This window comes from Acartia tonsa, chromosome 12 (assembly GCF_053477335.1).
Source record: "Acartia tonsa isolate MP-2025a chromosome 12, ASM5347733v1, whole genome shotgun sequence".
NCBI lineage: Eukaryota > Metazoa > Arthropoda > Copepoda > Calanoida > Acartiidae > Acartia > Acartia tonsa.
In genome coordinates this window covers 37,477-52,354 of record NC_137271.1, presented here as the reverse complement: position 1 = coordinate 52,354, position 14,878 = coordinate 37,477, and the positions used below count along the sequence as shown (strand labels likewise).

The 14,878-nt window shown below is 28.8% G+C and overlaps 2 protein-coding genes across 2 annotated transcripts; both read right to left on the bottom strand.

Moving 5' to 3' along the window:
* Nucleotides 1-2,870: 2,870 nt before the first annotated feature.
* LOC145334163 (uncharacterized) lies at nucleotides 2,871-5,814 on the bottom strand. The gene is made up of 3 exons (XM_080179520.1): nucleotides 5,734-5,814; nucleotides 4,576-4,653; nucleotides 2,871-4,040 (listed from the first exon to the last, which is right to left on the bottom strand). The coding sequence occupies exon 3, from the start codon at nucleotides 3,976-3,978 to the stop codon at nucleotides 3,022-3,024; it is 957 nt and encodes a 318-aa protein (XP_080035646.1). The 5' UTR covers nucleotides 3,979-4,040; nucleotides 4,576-4,653; nucleotides 5,734-5,814; the 3' UTR covers nucleotides 2,871-3,021.
* On the bottom strand, nucleotides 5,801-12,819 carry LOC145334161 (uncharacterized). The gene is made up of 3 exons (XM_080179518.1): nucleotides 10,876-12,819; nucleotides 10,544-10,636; nucleotides 5,801-9,183 (listed from the first exon to the last, which is right to left on the bottom strand). The coding sequence occupies exon 3, from the start codon at nucleotides 9,119-9,121 to the stop codon at nucleotides 7,862-7,864; it is 1,260 nt and encodes a 419-aa protein (XP_080035644.1). The 5' UTR covers nucleotides 9,122-9,183; nucleotides 10,544-10,636; nucleotides 10,876-12,819; the 3' UTR covers nucleotides 5,801-7,861.
* Nucleotides 12,820-14,878: the final 2,059 nt, after the last annotated feature.

Here is a 14,878-nt window from a genome sequence, read left to right as displayed (position 1 = left end):
AAACAATATTATAATAATTTGGTTGGTAATAAGTTTTAAAATGATATTAAAAAAATTTCATATAGTGTCAAAATTTTAACTCATATAGTACATATAGTACCTAGTTTGTCATATAGTACCATATAGTACAAAATTTTGACTATATAGTACATAAAGTACATATAGTACACAGTGGTCACCCTGTATTTTATCCATATGATCAATAATTTTCTCTTTAGTTTCTTCTACAACAGTTGTTATTGTTTCATCTATCTGAATTGTAACAGGATCTTTATTAAGAGTTTCTTCTTCACTAATAGAATCAAAATCTTGTCCATTATTTATTTCAGACAATGATTTTATTTCTAAAGGTGAAAGTTTCCTTAGCTTGACACAAACAGGTTTCATTGTTGATAGTAGACCATTGTAGTTGTACGTATGTACAGTCCTATGTTTATTAATATGTTTCCTCATATGTCTGTCTCTACTTCCTTTCCGTGAGAATGATTTACCACATATGTCACATGAATATGGTTTCTCACCAGTATGTATTCTCATCTGTCTATTCTTAACACTAGATGAAGTAAATGATTTCTCACATATGTGACATGAATATGGTTTCTCTCTTGTATGTGTTCTCATATGTAAATCTTTACTACTTGACTGTGAGAATGATTTACCACATATATCACATGAATATGGTTTATCTCCAGTGTGTGTTTTCATATGTAAATCTTTACTACTTGACTGTGAGAATGATTTACCACATATATCACATGAATATGGTTTATCTCCAGTGTGTGTTTTCATATGTAAATCTTTACTACTTGACAGTGAGAATGATTTACCACATATATCACATGAATATGGTTTCTCTCCTGTATGTGTTCTCATATGTGTATCTTTATGCTGAGCTGAAATGAATTCTTTTTCACATATGAGTTCTCATACGAGTATATTTATTACTATACCATGAGAATGATTTCTCACATATATCACATGAATATGGTTTCTCACCAGTGTGTGTTCTCATATGCCTAACTTTATCACCAGACTGTGAGAATGATTTCTCACATATATCGCACGAATATGGTCTTTCTCCAGTATGTGATCTCATATGCTGATCTTTACTACCTAATTGAGAAAATGATTTTTCACATATATCACATGAATATGGTTTCTCACCAGTATGAGTTCTCATATGCCTAACTTTATCACCAGACTGTGAGAATGATTTCTCACATATTTCACAGGAATATGGTTTTTCCCCAGTATGTGATCTCATATGAGTATCTTTATTTTGATAACGAGTAAATGATTTCCCACATATTTTACATGAATAAGGTTTCTCTCCAGTATGTGTTCTTATATGAGTATCTTTACTTTGAGCTGTGGTGAATGATTTTTCACAGATATCACATGAATATGGTTTCTCACCAGTATGTGTTCTCATATGAATGTCTCTATTGCCAGCTGTAGTAAATGCTTTGCCACAAATCTGACAAGAGTTCTTCTCTTTTTCACTATCCATTATTCTATGATGATATATGATTTTAGATATTTGATATTCCTACAGTGGCACCAGTCACAAATCTGTAAAAGTAAACTTAAATAATTTCAAATAAAATATCTACTTTTTAATTGATACTATGATAATGTACATTTTAATGGTATTAAAATAGGACACCTACTATACTTAATTGCGTCTGATGCCCGGTATTGATTAATTAAATCTCAATGCTATACATAAGAACACAATTATTTGTGATATAATTATCAATTAGATGCTCTTGATTTTTTGAGAAAAAGATTTATAATTAAATGTTAGAGAAGCTTTATAAACATAGATCCTGCACAAATAAATTGTAGAAATACAATGCTAGTAAACTGTAGACATACAATGATGATAAACTACTTACCTAGATATATAATATTATGAATATGATTTTAATCTGAAATTCTTTGGAGACCCAAGTTCTGACTGGTACAACATTATTATTCCAAATAATAATTCCTCAGCAGTCTGAAATAATTAAATTAATTTTTAAAAAGGTTTATAATGAATAAATATTGATCAATAGCTTCCTTAGAAATTTTTGTAAGATGATTTAAAGAATATTATGTTTTAAACTTTTCGCCAGCACAAAATAATTTTTAATTAGTAAAGTTCTCGGGGATTACTAATTTATAATTATGATTGGGTATAATTAAACTGGTAGAATTAGCAAAATAATTAATAGTTAATGAGTCACCTGTATTTAGAAATGAACAAGGGTAACAATTCTTAAAACTCTTCCAGCTCTTTATTTCTTTTTCATCCTTTTAATCTGAAATATTTGCACAATTATCAGGATCACACAGGTTGTTTGTTCTATAGGTAAATAATATTTTTACAGCCAAGGAAATAAATAAATCTTGTGCAGAATATACACCCCTGTTTAAATTTTAGATTTAGTGGCATCCACAGAGTTTTGCCAGGGAGATTAAAGCATGATTTGGGTGATAAATATCAGAATTTTACAATTCCTATAATAAAGAGTGTTGCCCCTTTCCTCCTTAACCCCTATTCTACAAGCTTATGCTTAGATTTACTCAATAAAAAGAAATAATTTAAAAATATGGTCAGTAGAAAATCATATGTTAGAATTATATTAGGTCATATTTTAGAGCTTATTATACGCATCTGAGGATTTTACATATATGCACTTAAAACAATTTGTAATATAAAAAAACTTGTGAGTTGGTTATTAAATATATTAGATTTATAAAGATTTAAACCTGAAAAGAACAAAGCTTTAAAACTATTTTTGATTAAATAAACTTAATGACATTACCTTAAAATAATAAAACAAAGTTTATTACAAAGGAAAAACATGTAAAAATCTCTGGATTATTAAAATATAAAACTTAAATATTATTTAAACCTTCGTGTTCAAATGTTTACACTATTTTTTCTACTTTAGTAAATTGTTACGCTTTGAGGCATCAAATCTAATAAACTTTAAATTACAATGTCTTCTATGCTAGCGTGTTACCAAGGCACTAGGGCAAATCTGAAGTAAATTCTTCCCAATATTTTTTCACCAAATCTTCTTCTTCAACTTTCATTTTAACATTTTCTGTTTTTACTTGAGAAATATTAGTTTTGTCCTCTTCCTTTATGAATACTTGTTCAAATTCAGGATTATCAATATTGTTGTCACTAATATCGATATTGTTGTCACTAATATCAATATTGTTGTCACTAATATCAATATTGTTGTCACTAATATCAATATTGTTGTCACTAATAGATATATTATTCTCACTAGTATGTATTTCATGTGTCTTTGCATGTTTTTTTCTGCTGCTGAATTGAGTAAATGATTTACCACAAACACTACAGGAGTATGGTTTCTCTCCTGTATGTGTTCTCATATGAATGTCTTTACTTTGAGATTGAGAAAATGATTTTCCACATATATCACATGAATATGGTTTCTCACCAGTGTGTGTTCTTATATGTTTATCTCTACTATATGCTCGTGAGAATGATTTACTACAAATATTACATGAATATGGTTTCTCTCCTGTATGTGTTCTCATATGGACATCTCTATTTTCCTTTACGGAAAAAGATTTACCACATACATCACATGAATATGGTTTCTCATCAGTGTGAGTTTTCATATGTCTGTCTTTACTTTGAGCTGTGGTGAATGATTTTCCACATATTTCACAGGAGTATTGTTTCTCTCCAGTATGAGTTCTCATATGCTGATCTTTACTACCTAATCGCGAAAATGATTTTCCACATACATCACATGAATATGGTTTCTCACCTGTATGTGTTCTCATATGTGTATCTTTACTTTGAGCTGTGGTGAATGATTTTCCACATATTTCACAGGAATATGGTTTCTCTCCTGTATGTGTTCTCATATGAGTATTTCTATTACTAGCTGTACTAAATGTTTTGCCACAAATCTGACAAGAGTTCTTCTCTTTTTCACTATCCATTATTCTATGCTGTTATATATTTATAGATATTTGATATTCCTTCAATGGCATCAGTTACAAATCTGAAATAGTAAACTTTTATAATTTCAAATAAACTCAAGTATCTACTTTCGTATCAATTCTTTCTTTGCTTGATTATAAATACTATTGGAAGGATATAAAAAAAGGACACCTGATGGATTTAATGATAAGTAATGTATTATAGGTAAGTCTGATGCCCAATATTAAATAATTAAATGCTACCTAATTAATTGTTATCAACTGATGGTTGTATCTCATTGCTTTGGACAAGAATACAATTAATTCTTTATTATTATAATCTACATGTATTTGAATGGTATAAAAATAGGACACCTGCCACACTTAATGTCCAATACTTAATAATACTTGAAATATCAAAATCAATGCTATACATAAAAATACAATTCAATGTAGAATAAGAATTTTTTATTTATACATTTAGCTAATAGCTACCTATTAATTTTTAAATTTTGATAATCTAGATTTACTGTAAAGTCATTATTGAAAAGAGAAATACTATTAAATTAAAGAATCAGAAATTTATTATTATAAATGGTACACTAATAACATACTTACCAATAAAAGAGATGCATCAAAAACTTTTGTTGAGACCTAAGCTCTGACTGGTATAAACAACAATATTTTCTCAGCAGGCTGAAATAATTAAATTAACAAAAAAAAGGGATTGCTGCTGTTTATGAGAAGATATCTATAGCAGAGGCCAATAATGATTCAGCAAAAAAGAGTTTGTTTAAATATTTTGGAAATGATGGATGTAGCACAGAAATTATGATGTAGCTTAAGCAGTAAACTATATATTATCATGTACAGGTTGGGCTTATAGAAGAATAGAAATTAATTCCCATCCTAAATTTGTAGTTAAAACAATCAATTCCTTTTCCCGAGGTTCTTAAAAATTTTTTAAATCCTCCAAAATTATTTCAAAATCTTCCAATTAACACCTTCATAGATTACATTAGAACTCTAAATCTGTCAGAGAGTGTCACTAGAGGAAGGGGAAAAAAACATGTAAACCTGGTTTTTTTTTATACATAGGAATGTTTCTTCTTATCACTACCATGGCAAGGAATAAACATTTTTTGTTCCAGGGAATAACATGATGGAGCAATAGCTAAGGTAGTTATTAGAAATATTTCATTTAATCAAAGTATTAGTGGTAAGTTTTGTTATCTAAGTGATTAAAAAATAGAATCTGCAAAGAAAAATTATAGAGATGTTATTTATTTATATCTTTGTCTCTATCTAAATTCTAAATATCTATTTAAGAAAGTAGGTACATAAAAAAAGTGGTATTTGTAAAAACTAAATATAAATTCACATATTACATAATTAAGGTTTTGGTCTGAAGCTAAAGATCACAGAAAATACTGATCCAACTGGGTTGTACTTTTGAGTGACACTTTATGAATGTCTTTGGTTGGTTTCAGGCTACTTACTGACATCCCCCGCCCTCTCTAGAGTCTGGGGGATTTGCACTATCTATAGAAGTTTTATAAGTAAGTACCTATATAATTGATATTAAAAAAAAATATTATTACAACTGTATTACAAGGGACAGAAGAAAAAGCATGAAACAGTTTTGCCTATTAAAACTATATTTTTTATTTCATTATTGTTTTCATGGAAAATTTGCTTAAATTCTTAATCAGACGAAAATATTGAAGAAAAATCACATTTACTATTCTGGAAAATTATAAAAAATATTTTACTCACCTCTATTTTCCCTATTATAAACTTCAATCTACAGTTCCTATTATTTCTCCTTATTTCTTTCAATACATTTTGTATTTATCTGAAAAAATAATGAACTATGTTCTGTACATTATACAAATAATAATCAAGTATATAGAGTATGTTGGTATTGTACATTATTAAAAAATACAAGACAAGCTTAGCATCAGTTGTAAGTATTTAAAGAAATCAAAATGTTTATAGTTCCATAAAATACATTTGAAAAAGAAGTTATAGTTTAAACAAGGATGACAACATCCGTAAGTAGCGAAGCACAAAAAATAAAATCATAGATGGTAATACGTACAAGTAGATTTAAAGTGTATTTATTAATTGATTTATTGGAAAAAATAAACACGAAACCCTGTTTTATTTTGTATAATGATGAAAATCAAAGTAAATAGCATAAAAGATGCTCATGACAATAGAAAAAATTATTTTGATACATTACTGATATCCCAAAAAAGTTTTAAAATTGGACAAAAAACACCAAAGATATGAGGAAATATGTAAAACATACAAAAATAGCAAAAACCTGCTAAAAGCAGTCTGACCGCCATGCTTGTTTTCTTAAAACGACAGGAAATTTAATTTTTAAATCCTTAACTTAAAAAAATTTGAAAAATTGGACTATACACATCAAAGATATGGAAAAATTGTTTCTTTAAACAACAGGAAATTTAATTTCGATATGCATAATTGAAAAAATTTTGGAAATCGTACCATACCTAAACAACAAAGATATGGAGAAAAATGTGAAAAATAAAAAAAATAGCCTAAAACCTGCTGAAAGACAGTCTGACCGTCATAGTTGTTTTCTTAAAAGGATAGGAAATTTAATTTTGATATCTATAACTAAAAAAATTTTGGAAATCAAACCATAAACACCAGAGATATGGAGAAAAATGTAAAAAATACAAAAATAGCCTAAAACCTGCTTAAAGGCAGTCTGACTGTCATAGTTGGTTTCTTTAAAGGACTGAAAATTTAATTTAGATATCTATAACTGAAAAAATTTTGAAAATCGCACCATAAACACAGAAGATATTGAGAAAAATGTGAAAAATACAAAAATAGCCTAAAACCTGCTAAAGGCGGTCCTACCGCCATCTATGTTTTATACTTAATTGTGCTCCTTATTGATGAAAATGTTATTAAAAAAAATCAGCATTCTATCTTTTATAGGAGCTGAGTAAATCCCATTTCCCCCATAGCGTTACGGACTGACGGACGGACGGACAAAGTGAATTATAGAGTAGCTTCGCTACTAAAAATGGCGTAATGCAATACATAAATTTTTTTTAAAATGTTTCATCTTAAAAGAAAAATTTTAAATTTGAAGGAATAGCTTTCTTTTATAAAATATTATTTTCGGACCTTAAAGCTAAACTCAACTATTGCATTACTGACAAACCAGGCAATTTATATACTTTATTTGCATGGGTACAGGAAATCTTCACAAATAATCACTCTTTAACAGTCCCTGTACCATTTACCATTTTCTACACAGAGATGGAATGATTTACAGAATTTTTCAATGATTAATAATATTATTATATTCATTAAAACAAGAATTTACAAGAATAGGTAGATATTATAGGGTTTAATACAATTAAAACAAAAAAGTCTTCAATTTTCATTGCAATTATATTTTCCTAAATCTCTGAATCACAAATATTGTAACTAACATAGAGATAATCACCAGTTTCTTCTTCTTTTACATCAACATCTGCATCAGCTTTGTCAATAAAAGTAGGCTCCTCTTTAATAGAGAGAGGATCATTAGCAAGAGTTTCTTCTTCCTTAATTTCATAGAGATAATCACCAGTTTCTTCTTCTTTTACATTAACATCTGCATCAGCTTTGTCAATGAAAGTAGGCTCCTCTTTAATAGAGAGAGGATCATTAGTAAGAGTTTCTTCTTCCTTAATTTCTTCTTTTACATTCATGATATTAAGAGCTTCATCATTATTCAAAAGTTCATCTTTAGTAGTAAGAGGATCAATAAACACATTTTCTACAAATTCTTCATTTTTAATTTCACATATTTTATCCATATGATCAATAATTTTCTCTTTAGTTTCTTCTACAGCAGTTGTTATTGTTCCATCTATCTGAATTGTAACAGGATCTTTATTAAGAGTTTCTTCTTACTAATAGAATCAAAATCTTGTCCATTATTTATTTCAGACAATGATTTTATTTCTAAAGGTGAAAGTTTCCTTACCTTGACCCAAACAGGTTTCATTGTTGATAGTAGACCATTGTAGTTGTTCTTATGTACAGTCCTATGTTTATTAACATCCAGGAATGATTTACTGCACTTGTTAGATGTATCTAGTCTCTTTCCAGTAATATGTTTCCTCATATGTCTGTCTCTACTTCCTTTCCATGAGAATGATTTACCACATATGTCACATGAGTATGGTTTCTCACCAGTGTGTGTTCTCATATGCCTAACTTTATCACCAGACTGTGAGAATGATTTCTCACATATATCACACGAATATGGTTTTTCTCCAGTATGTGATCTCATATGCTGATCTTTACTACCTAATTGAGAAAATGATTTTTCACATATATCACATGAATATGGTTTATCTCCAGTGTGTGTTTTCATATGTAAATCTTTACTACTTGACTGTGAGAATGATTTACCACATATATCACATGAATATGGTTTCTCTCCTGTATGTGTTCTCATATGTGTATCTTTATGCTGAGCTGAAATGAATTCTTTTTCACATATTTCACATGAATATGGTTTCTCACCAGTATGAGTTCTCATATGAGTATATTTATTACTAGACCATGAGAATGATTTACCACATATATCACATGAGTATGGTTTCTCACCAGTGTGTGTTCTCATATGGCTAACTTTATCACCAGACTGTGAGAATGATTTCTCACATATATCACACGAATATGGTTTTTCTCCAGTATGTGATCTCATATGCTGATCTTTACTACCTAATTGAGAAAATGATTTTTCACATATATCACATGAATATGGTTTCTCACCAGTATGAGTTCTCATATGCCTAACTTTATCACCAGACTGTGAGAATGATTTCTCACATATTTCACAGGAATATGGTTTTTCCCCAGTATATGATCTCATATGAGTATCTTTATTTTGATAATGAGTAAATGATTTCCCACATATTTTACATGAATAAGGTTTCTCTCCAGTATGTGTTCTTATATGAGTATCTTTACTTTGAGCTGTGGTGAATGATTTTCCACAGATATCACATGAATATGGTTTCTCCCCAGTATGTGTTCTCATATGAATGTCTCTATTGCCAGCTGTAGTAAATGCTTTGCCACAAATCTGACAAGAGTTCTTCTCTTTTTCACTATCCATTATTCTATGATGATATATGATTTTAGATATTTGATATTCCTACAGTGGCACCAGTCACAAATCTGTAAAAGTAAACTTAAATAATTTCAAATAAAATATCTACTTATTAATTGCTACTATAATAATGTACATTTTAATGGTATTAAAATAGGACACCTACTATACTTAATTGCGTCTGATGCCCGGGATTGATTAATTAAATCTCAATGCTATACATAAGAACACAATTATTTGTGATATAATTATCAAGTAGATGCTCTTAATTTTTTGAGAAAAAGATTTATAATTCAATGTTTAAGAAGCTTTATAAACATACAGCATGACCCTCGAAAAAGTATTTTTAAGCATCTGCAGCCCATATTTCTCAATGAATTATCAAAAAATGTATATGTCCTTGTTCTCTGTAGATTTCCACATAAGTAGATATAAAAATATTTTTTTTACATCAAATAACAGCTGAGGTTTTTAGAGCCAAAGTTTTGAAAAAGTGGCTGAGGAAAAAGTAACTTTTCAAGAAAAATGTTTTTTTTTTAAAGTGAAATGACGTGTTTTCCTCATAATTTCAATACTTTTTATAAAACTTATATAAAGATGTTTCCAAGAAATTTATTTCATGCTGAAAGCACTTTTTTCACTTGCTCTAAAAGGCATTTTTAGATTAGTGTAAATTGCAAAAACACCCTTACAGAAAGAAATCCTATAAAAAATAGTAGCAAATTGAAAGTTTACATAAATAGAAATGAAACACTTTTTATTTTATCAAAATAAGTTAAAACACCAAAAAGTTACAGCTACAAACTTTTATTAAACATTTAACAATTTAAATGATTTTTATGTGTCTTAGATTAATTTGATGAGTGGGCGTGAATTTATTGGTAAAGGTGGCGCTAATCCTTCCGGTAATGAGCATAAATTGGGGAGGGGTTTATTTAAGGTCATATTAATAAGTGGGAGATATTATAAGATTTGATGGAAAATGGTTATAAGAAAAATGTATTCAGTAAAATTTGAAAAGTAGTTTTTTATAAGTAAAAGTAACGTTTTTTAATGCAATAAAAAATGTATCAATTGTAAACTTGCTCTTCTTTCTTATTTGTTTTTTAACTGGTTGATAAAAAGTAATATACTAATAAAAAACTAAGAAATATTTAGCAATATCCAGTTTCTCAAGCACTTTTTCAAAACTTTGGCTTTAAAAATCTCGGCTGTTAATTGATGTAAAAAAAATATTTTGATATCCTTTGATGTAGAAAATTATAGAGAACAAGTACATATGAATCTTTTAATATTTTATTGAGAAATATAGGCTGCAGATGCTTAAAAATACTTTTTCGAGGGTCATGCTGTAGATCCTGCACAAATAAATTGTAGAAATACAATGCTAGTAAACTGTAGACATACAATGATGCTATAAATACTTACCTAGATATATTATGATTTTAATCTGAAATTCTTTAGATACTCAAGTACTGACTGGTACAACAATATTATTCCAAATAATAATTCCTCAGCAGTCTGAAATAATTAAATTAGTTTTATACAAGGGTTATAATGAATAAATATTGATTAATAGCTTCCTTAGAAATTTTTGTATCTTATATTAAGATGATTTAAAGATTATTTTGTTTTAAACTTTTCGCCAGCACAAAATACGCTTTAATTGGTAAAGTTCCCGGCGACTTCTAATTTTTAATTATGTCTGGGTATAATTAAACTGGTAGAATTAGCAAAATAGTTGATAATTAATAAGTCACCTGTATTTAGAAATGAACAAAGGGTAACAATTCTTATATCTCTTCCAGCTCTTTATTTTCTTTTTTATCCTTTTAATCTGAAAACATTAAATACAGGGATGACATTTTAGAAACTAAAGACATTAGGTATAAGATTCATTAATCAACAAAATTATTTACAATAAGTAATATTATAGAACAATAAAAAGATGAAATATGGAATAATATTTGGTCATTTCATTTCAAAGATAAAAACTAATAACAACTGAAATATTTGCACAATTATCTACTTTGAGCCAATACAAAGAAGTGTTGCGGATCCGGATCTGGATCCGCAAGGATCCGCATTTTTTTGAGTCCAAACTTTTAAGTATAAATTTTAAATCTACCTAAATTTATATAAAATAGTCACTTACAAATTTTGAACTATCTGGTAACCTTGTTAAGAGATTAAAGAATAAATATTTTTTGAAAAATTTGGTGATTTTATTTTTATTGTCAATGATCCGGATCCGCACTGACCAAATTTGGAGGATCCGGATCCGCATACAATCAATGCGGATCCACAACACTGATACAAAGAGGTGGATTTACATAAAAATATGAATTATTATTGTAACAAGGATGACAACATCCATAAGTAGCGAAGCAGAAAAAATATGTATAAGAATTTAAAGATTATTTGTCAAAAGCATGTATATTAGGAAAAAAATCACGAAACCTTTTTAACATTTGTATTTAATTTCTTGATATTTATATTTCAGTACTATGACTAACAGACTGTCAGTCAAAGTAAATGGATGCTCAAAACAACGGGAAATTTAATTTTGATATTTTTAACTACAAAAATTTTTAAAATCGGACCATAAACACCAAAGATGTGAGGAAAAATGTGAAAAATATGAAAATAGCCAAAAACCTGCAAAAAGGCAGTCTGACCGCCGTTGATGTTTTCTTGAACGACAGGAAATTAAATTTTGATATCGATAACTAAAAAACTTTGGAAATCGGACCATAAACACCAAAGGTATGGAGAAAAATGTGAAAAATACAAAAATAGCCTAAAACCTGCTTAAAGGCAGTCTGACCGTCATAATTGTCTTATAGAAAAGACAGGAAATTTAATTTTGATACTATAACTGAAAAAAATTTTGGAAATCGGACCATAAACAACAAAGATATAGACAAAAATGTAAAAAATACAAAAATAGCCTAAAACCTGCTAAAAAGCGGTCCAACCGCCATTGATGTTTTAGAGTTAATTGTGCTCCTTAATAATGGGAATGTTGTCAAAAAATTTCAGCCTTTTATCTTTTATAGGAGCCGAGAAAATCACGTTTCCCCCAAACTAAGACATATGGACATACAGACAGACGGACATTGCAAGTTATAGAGTAGCTTCGCTACTAAAAATAGTTTGAAAATATAATACTAAAGGAAGTTCTAATTTACAAAGTTTAAACTGACACTTTCTTAGAAGTAAACAATGGACAACAATAAAGTTTAAAGTACTAAACATTTAAGTAATATTAATAAATTATAGGCTAAAAAAATCCTTCATTTGCCTCAAAATAAAAATTAAAAAAAAAAATATTTTAGTATCATCTCTATCTAATAAATTAACTTCTTATAAAAGAAAAAAATAGATTAAGATTTACATTTTACATTATCATCAATATTGTAGAATTAAATATCAATTTTTTCAATTATCATAGAGATAATCACCAGTTTCTTCTTCTTTTATATTGACTGAGTCATAAGCAGGCTCCTCTTTAATAGAGAGAGAATCATCATCAAGAGTTTCTTCTTCCTTATTTCCTACTTCTGCATTTATAATATCATATTTCTAGAAATCTTTATTTAAACTATCAGAGGTGGTTTCTTAAAAAATATAAAATTGCTAAAATGGCGATGGTAGCCAGATCACAAAATTTCATTTTAAACAAAATTGTCTATAAAGGGGGGGGGGGGTGGGGTTAATGCAACCATCTCGTAATCAGTGATTAAATGGAACTTAGAATTCGAATTTCTTTCTGAAAATTTTCATTGGTAAACCTTGTCAGGTCTATTTTCCCTAAATCGAACAAAAAGTTGGAAAAGTAACGGCTGGCGGCTCAGCCGTTTAGCCGCTTTTTGCCTATTTTCAGGGCAAATTCATCATTAATTACGTAGGAATCAACTTTTTAAAACATTTTTTGGTTTAATTCATATAAAATGATAGCAATAACCATTTTTTAAGTTTCTAGTACTAACAGCAACCGGCTAGAACCGTTTTATACGTTTTTTAAGCAAAAAAAAGTATTATGAGGAGATAGGTTTCATGACTAATTTTCTTTTAAGATACCCAAAAAATGTCAAAACGGCTGAGCCGCCAGCAGTTAGCCGTTACTTTTCCAACTTTTTGTTCGAATTAGGGAAAATAGACCTACCAAGGATTACTCATGCAAAATTTCAGATCAAAATTCGAATTCTAAGTGCCATTTAATCATTGATTACGAGATGGTTGCATTAACCCCCCCCCCCCCTTTTAAAGAAAAGTGTTAAAAAAATCATATAAGCACAGTGGGATCTTTTGAAAAAAATCGGGACATCCAAAAAATTTAAAATCGACTTTTATCTATCCTAGGAATTAATAATGGCTGTAAGTAGACAGCTAGAAAAGAAATTTTTAAAAAATATTCATTTTTGGCGGATTTATGCCATTTTTAAAAAAGGTAGCGAAAAATTTCTTTTCAGTTTTGATGATTTTCCAGATTTTTTTTACACAATTTTTTCAAAGCATCAAAAAATACATTTATGTTCATCTTATGAAAATAATTTTTGATTGAGGTACTTTTCAGATACCTGTACCAATGTCTAATTAAAGAAAATTTAAAAAAAATATTTTTTTGGTGGTGTAAATTGACATTTTGTGAGAAAATTTCACCAAAAATATTAAGATTTTTAACCCCAAAAAATCAGTTTTCTCCATTTTACACAAAAACGGACAGGAGGCCCCGGGTTTTGCAATAATAATATCAATATACAACATGTATTGTGTATTAAACAGTTTTCACAACCTGGGGCCTCTTGTCCGTTTTTGAGTAATTGAGCATTTTACATTGCATGGTTTGAACAATTTCGTTCTTGTTAATTTCAAATTTTCCCCCGTTAGAGGGAGAAGGAGTCATTTTAGAGCCCAAAGTCATCTCTGCAATGTTTTCAAACTTTTTGAGGCGGATCTTTCTTTACTTCTGCATTATTTGCCTCCGGCCAACCGTTACGCCGTTATTTGCCGCCGTTGGCGTGATTTTTAACGATTTTTGCCGTTCTCGCGGTTTTAATGTACATTTAAGGGTTAAAGAAGTCGTCTAATAAAGATGGCCTTCAAATACTTTTATTTTAGCAATTAAATTTGCTAAATTTCATGTGTTCTGAAAAAAATTGTATTTCTAACTGGTTTTGGTTCAGCAGAAATTCAAATTCGGGGATTAATTATAATATTGCAAAAACATTATATATGCGTCTGAGAGAGAGAAAGAAATATACGTTTGAGAGAGAATATAATATAAGCAATTATGTTTATATTCTTATACAAACTTTAAATGAAGATAGCTAGACTAAGAATAAAGGTATTAACACAAAATCAAAAGTGTTTTGAAAATTATGTTATTGTTGTTTATATCTGTAAAAAAACATTAGAAAACATGCCTTATTAGTGTCCTATTTTACTTATACTGGACCTACCTAAAAATGCCAAGTCTCGAACTGGGTGCACCTGACGCTATATTCATGTTCACAAACATTGTATGCATTGAAGAAATATTTACATAGACGTTTATTTTGTTAAAATATTCCTATCCTAACTAAAGTTATGAAGGTTTATAGATTTTTTAAAAATAGGGTTGCTTCGCTCCTCCAAAACCGCCAGACGTACAAATGCACATTAGAAGTTAACAGGAGCAAAATTTATGTTATTTTTGAGTTAAAGCAAAAGAAATTACATCATTTCGTCAAATACAAGCTTTTTTATTGATGTTTACTT

Excerpts from the sequence above, each read along its gene's own strand:
- LOC145334163 (XM_080179520.1), bottom strand. The coding sequence starts at position 3,978 with ATGGATAGTGAAAAAGAGAAGAACTCTTGTCAGATTTGTGGCAAAACA.
- LOC145334161 (XM_080179518.1), bottom strand. The coding sequence starts at position 9,121 with ATGGATAGTGAAAAAGAGAAGAACTCTTGTCAGATTTGTGGCAAAGCA.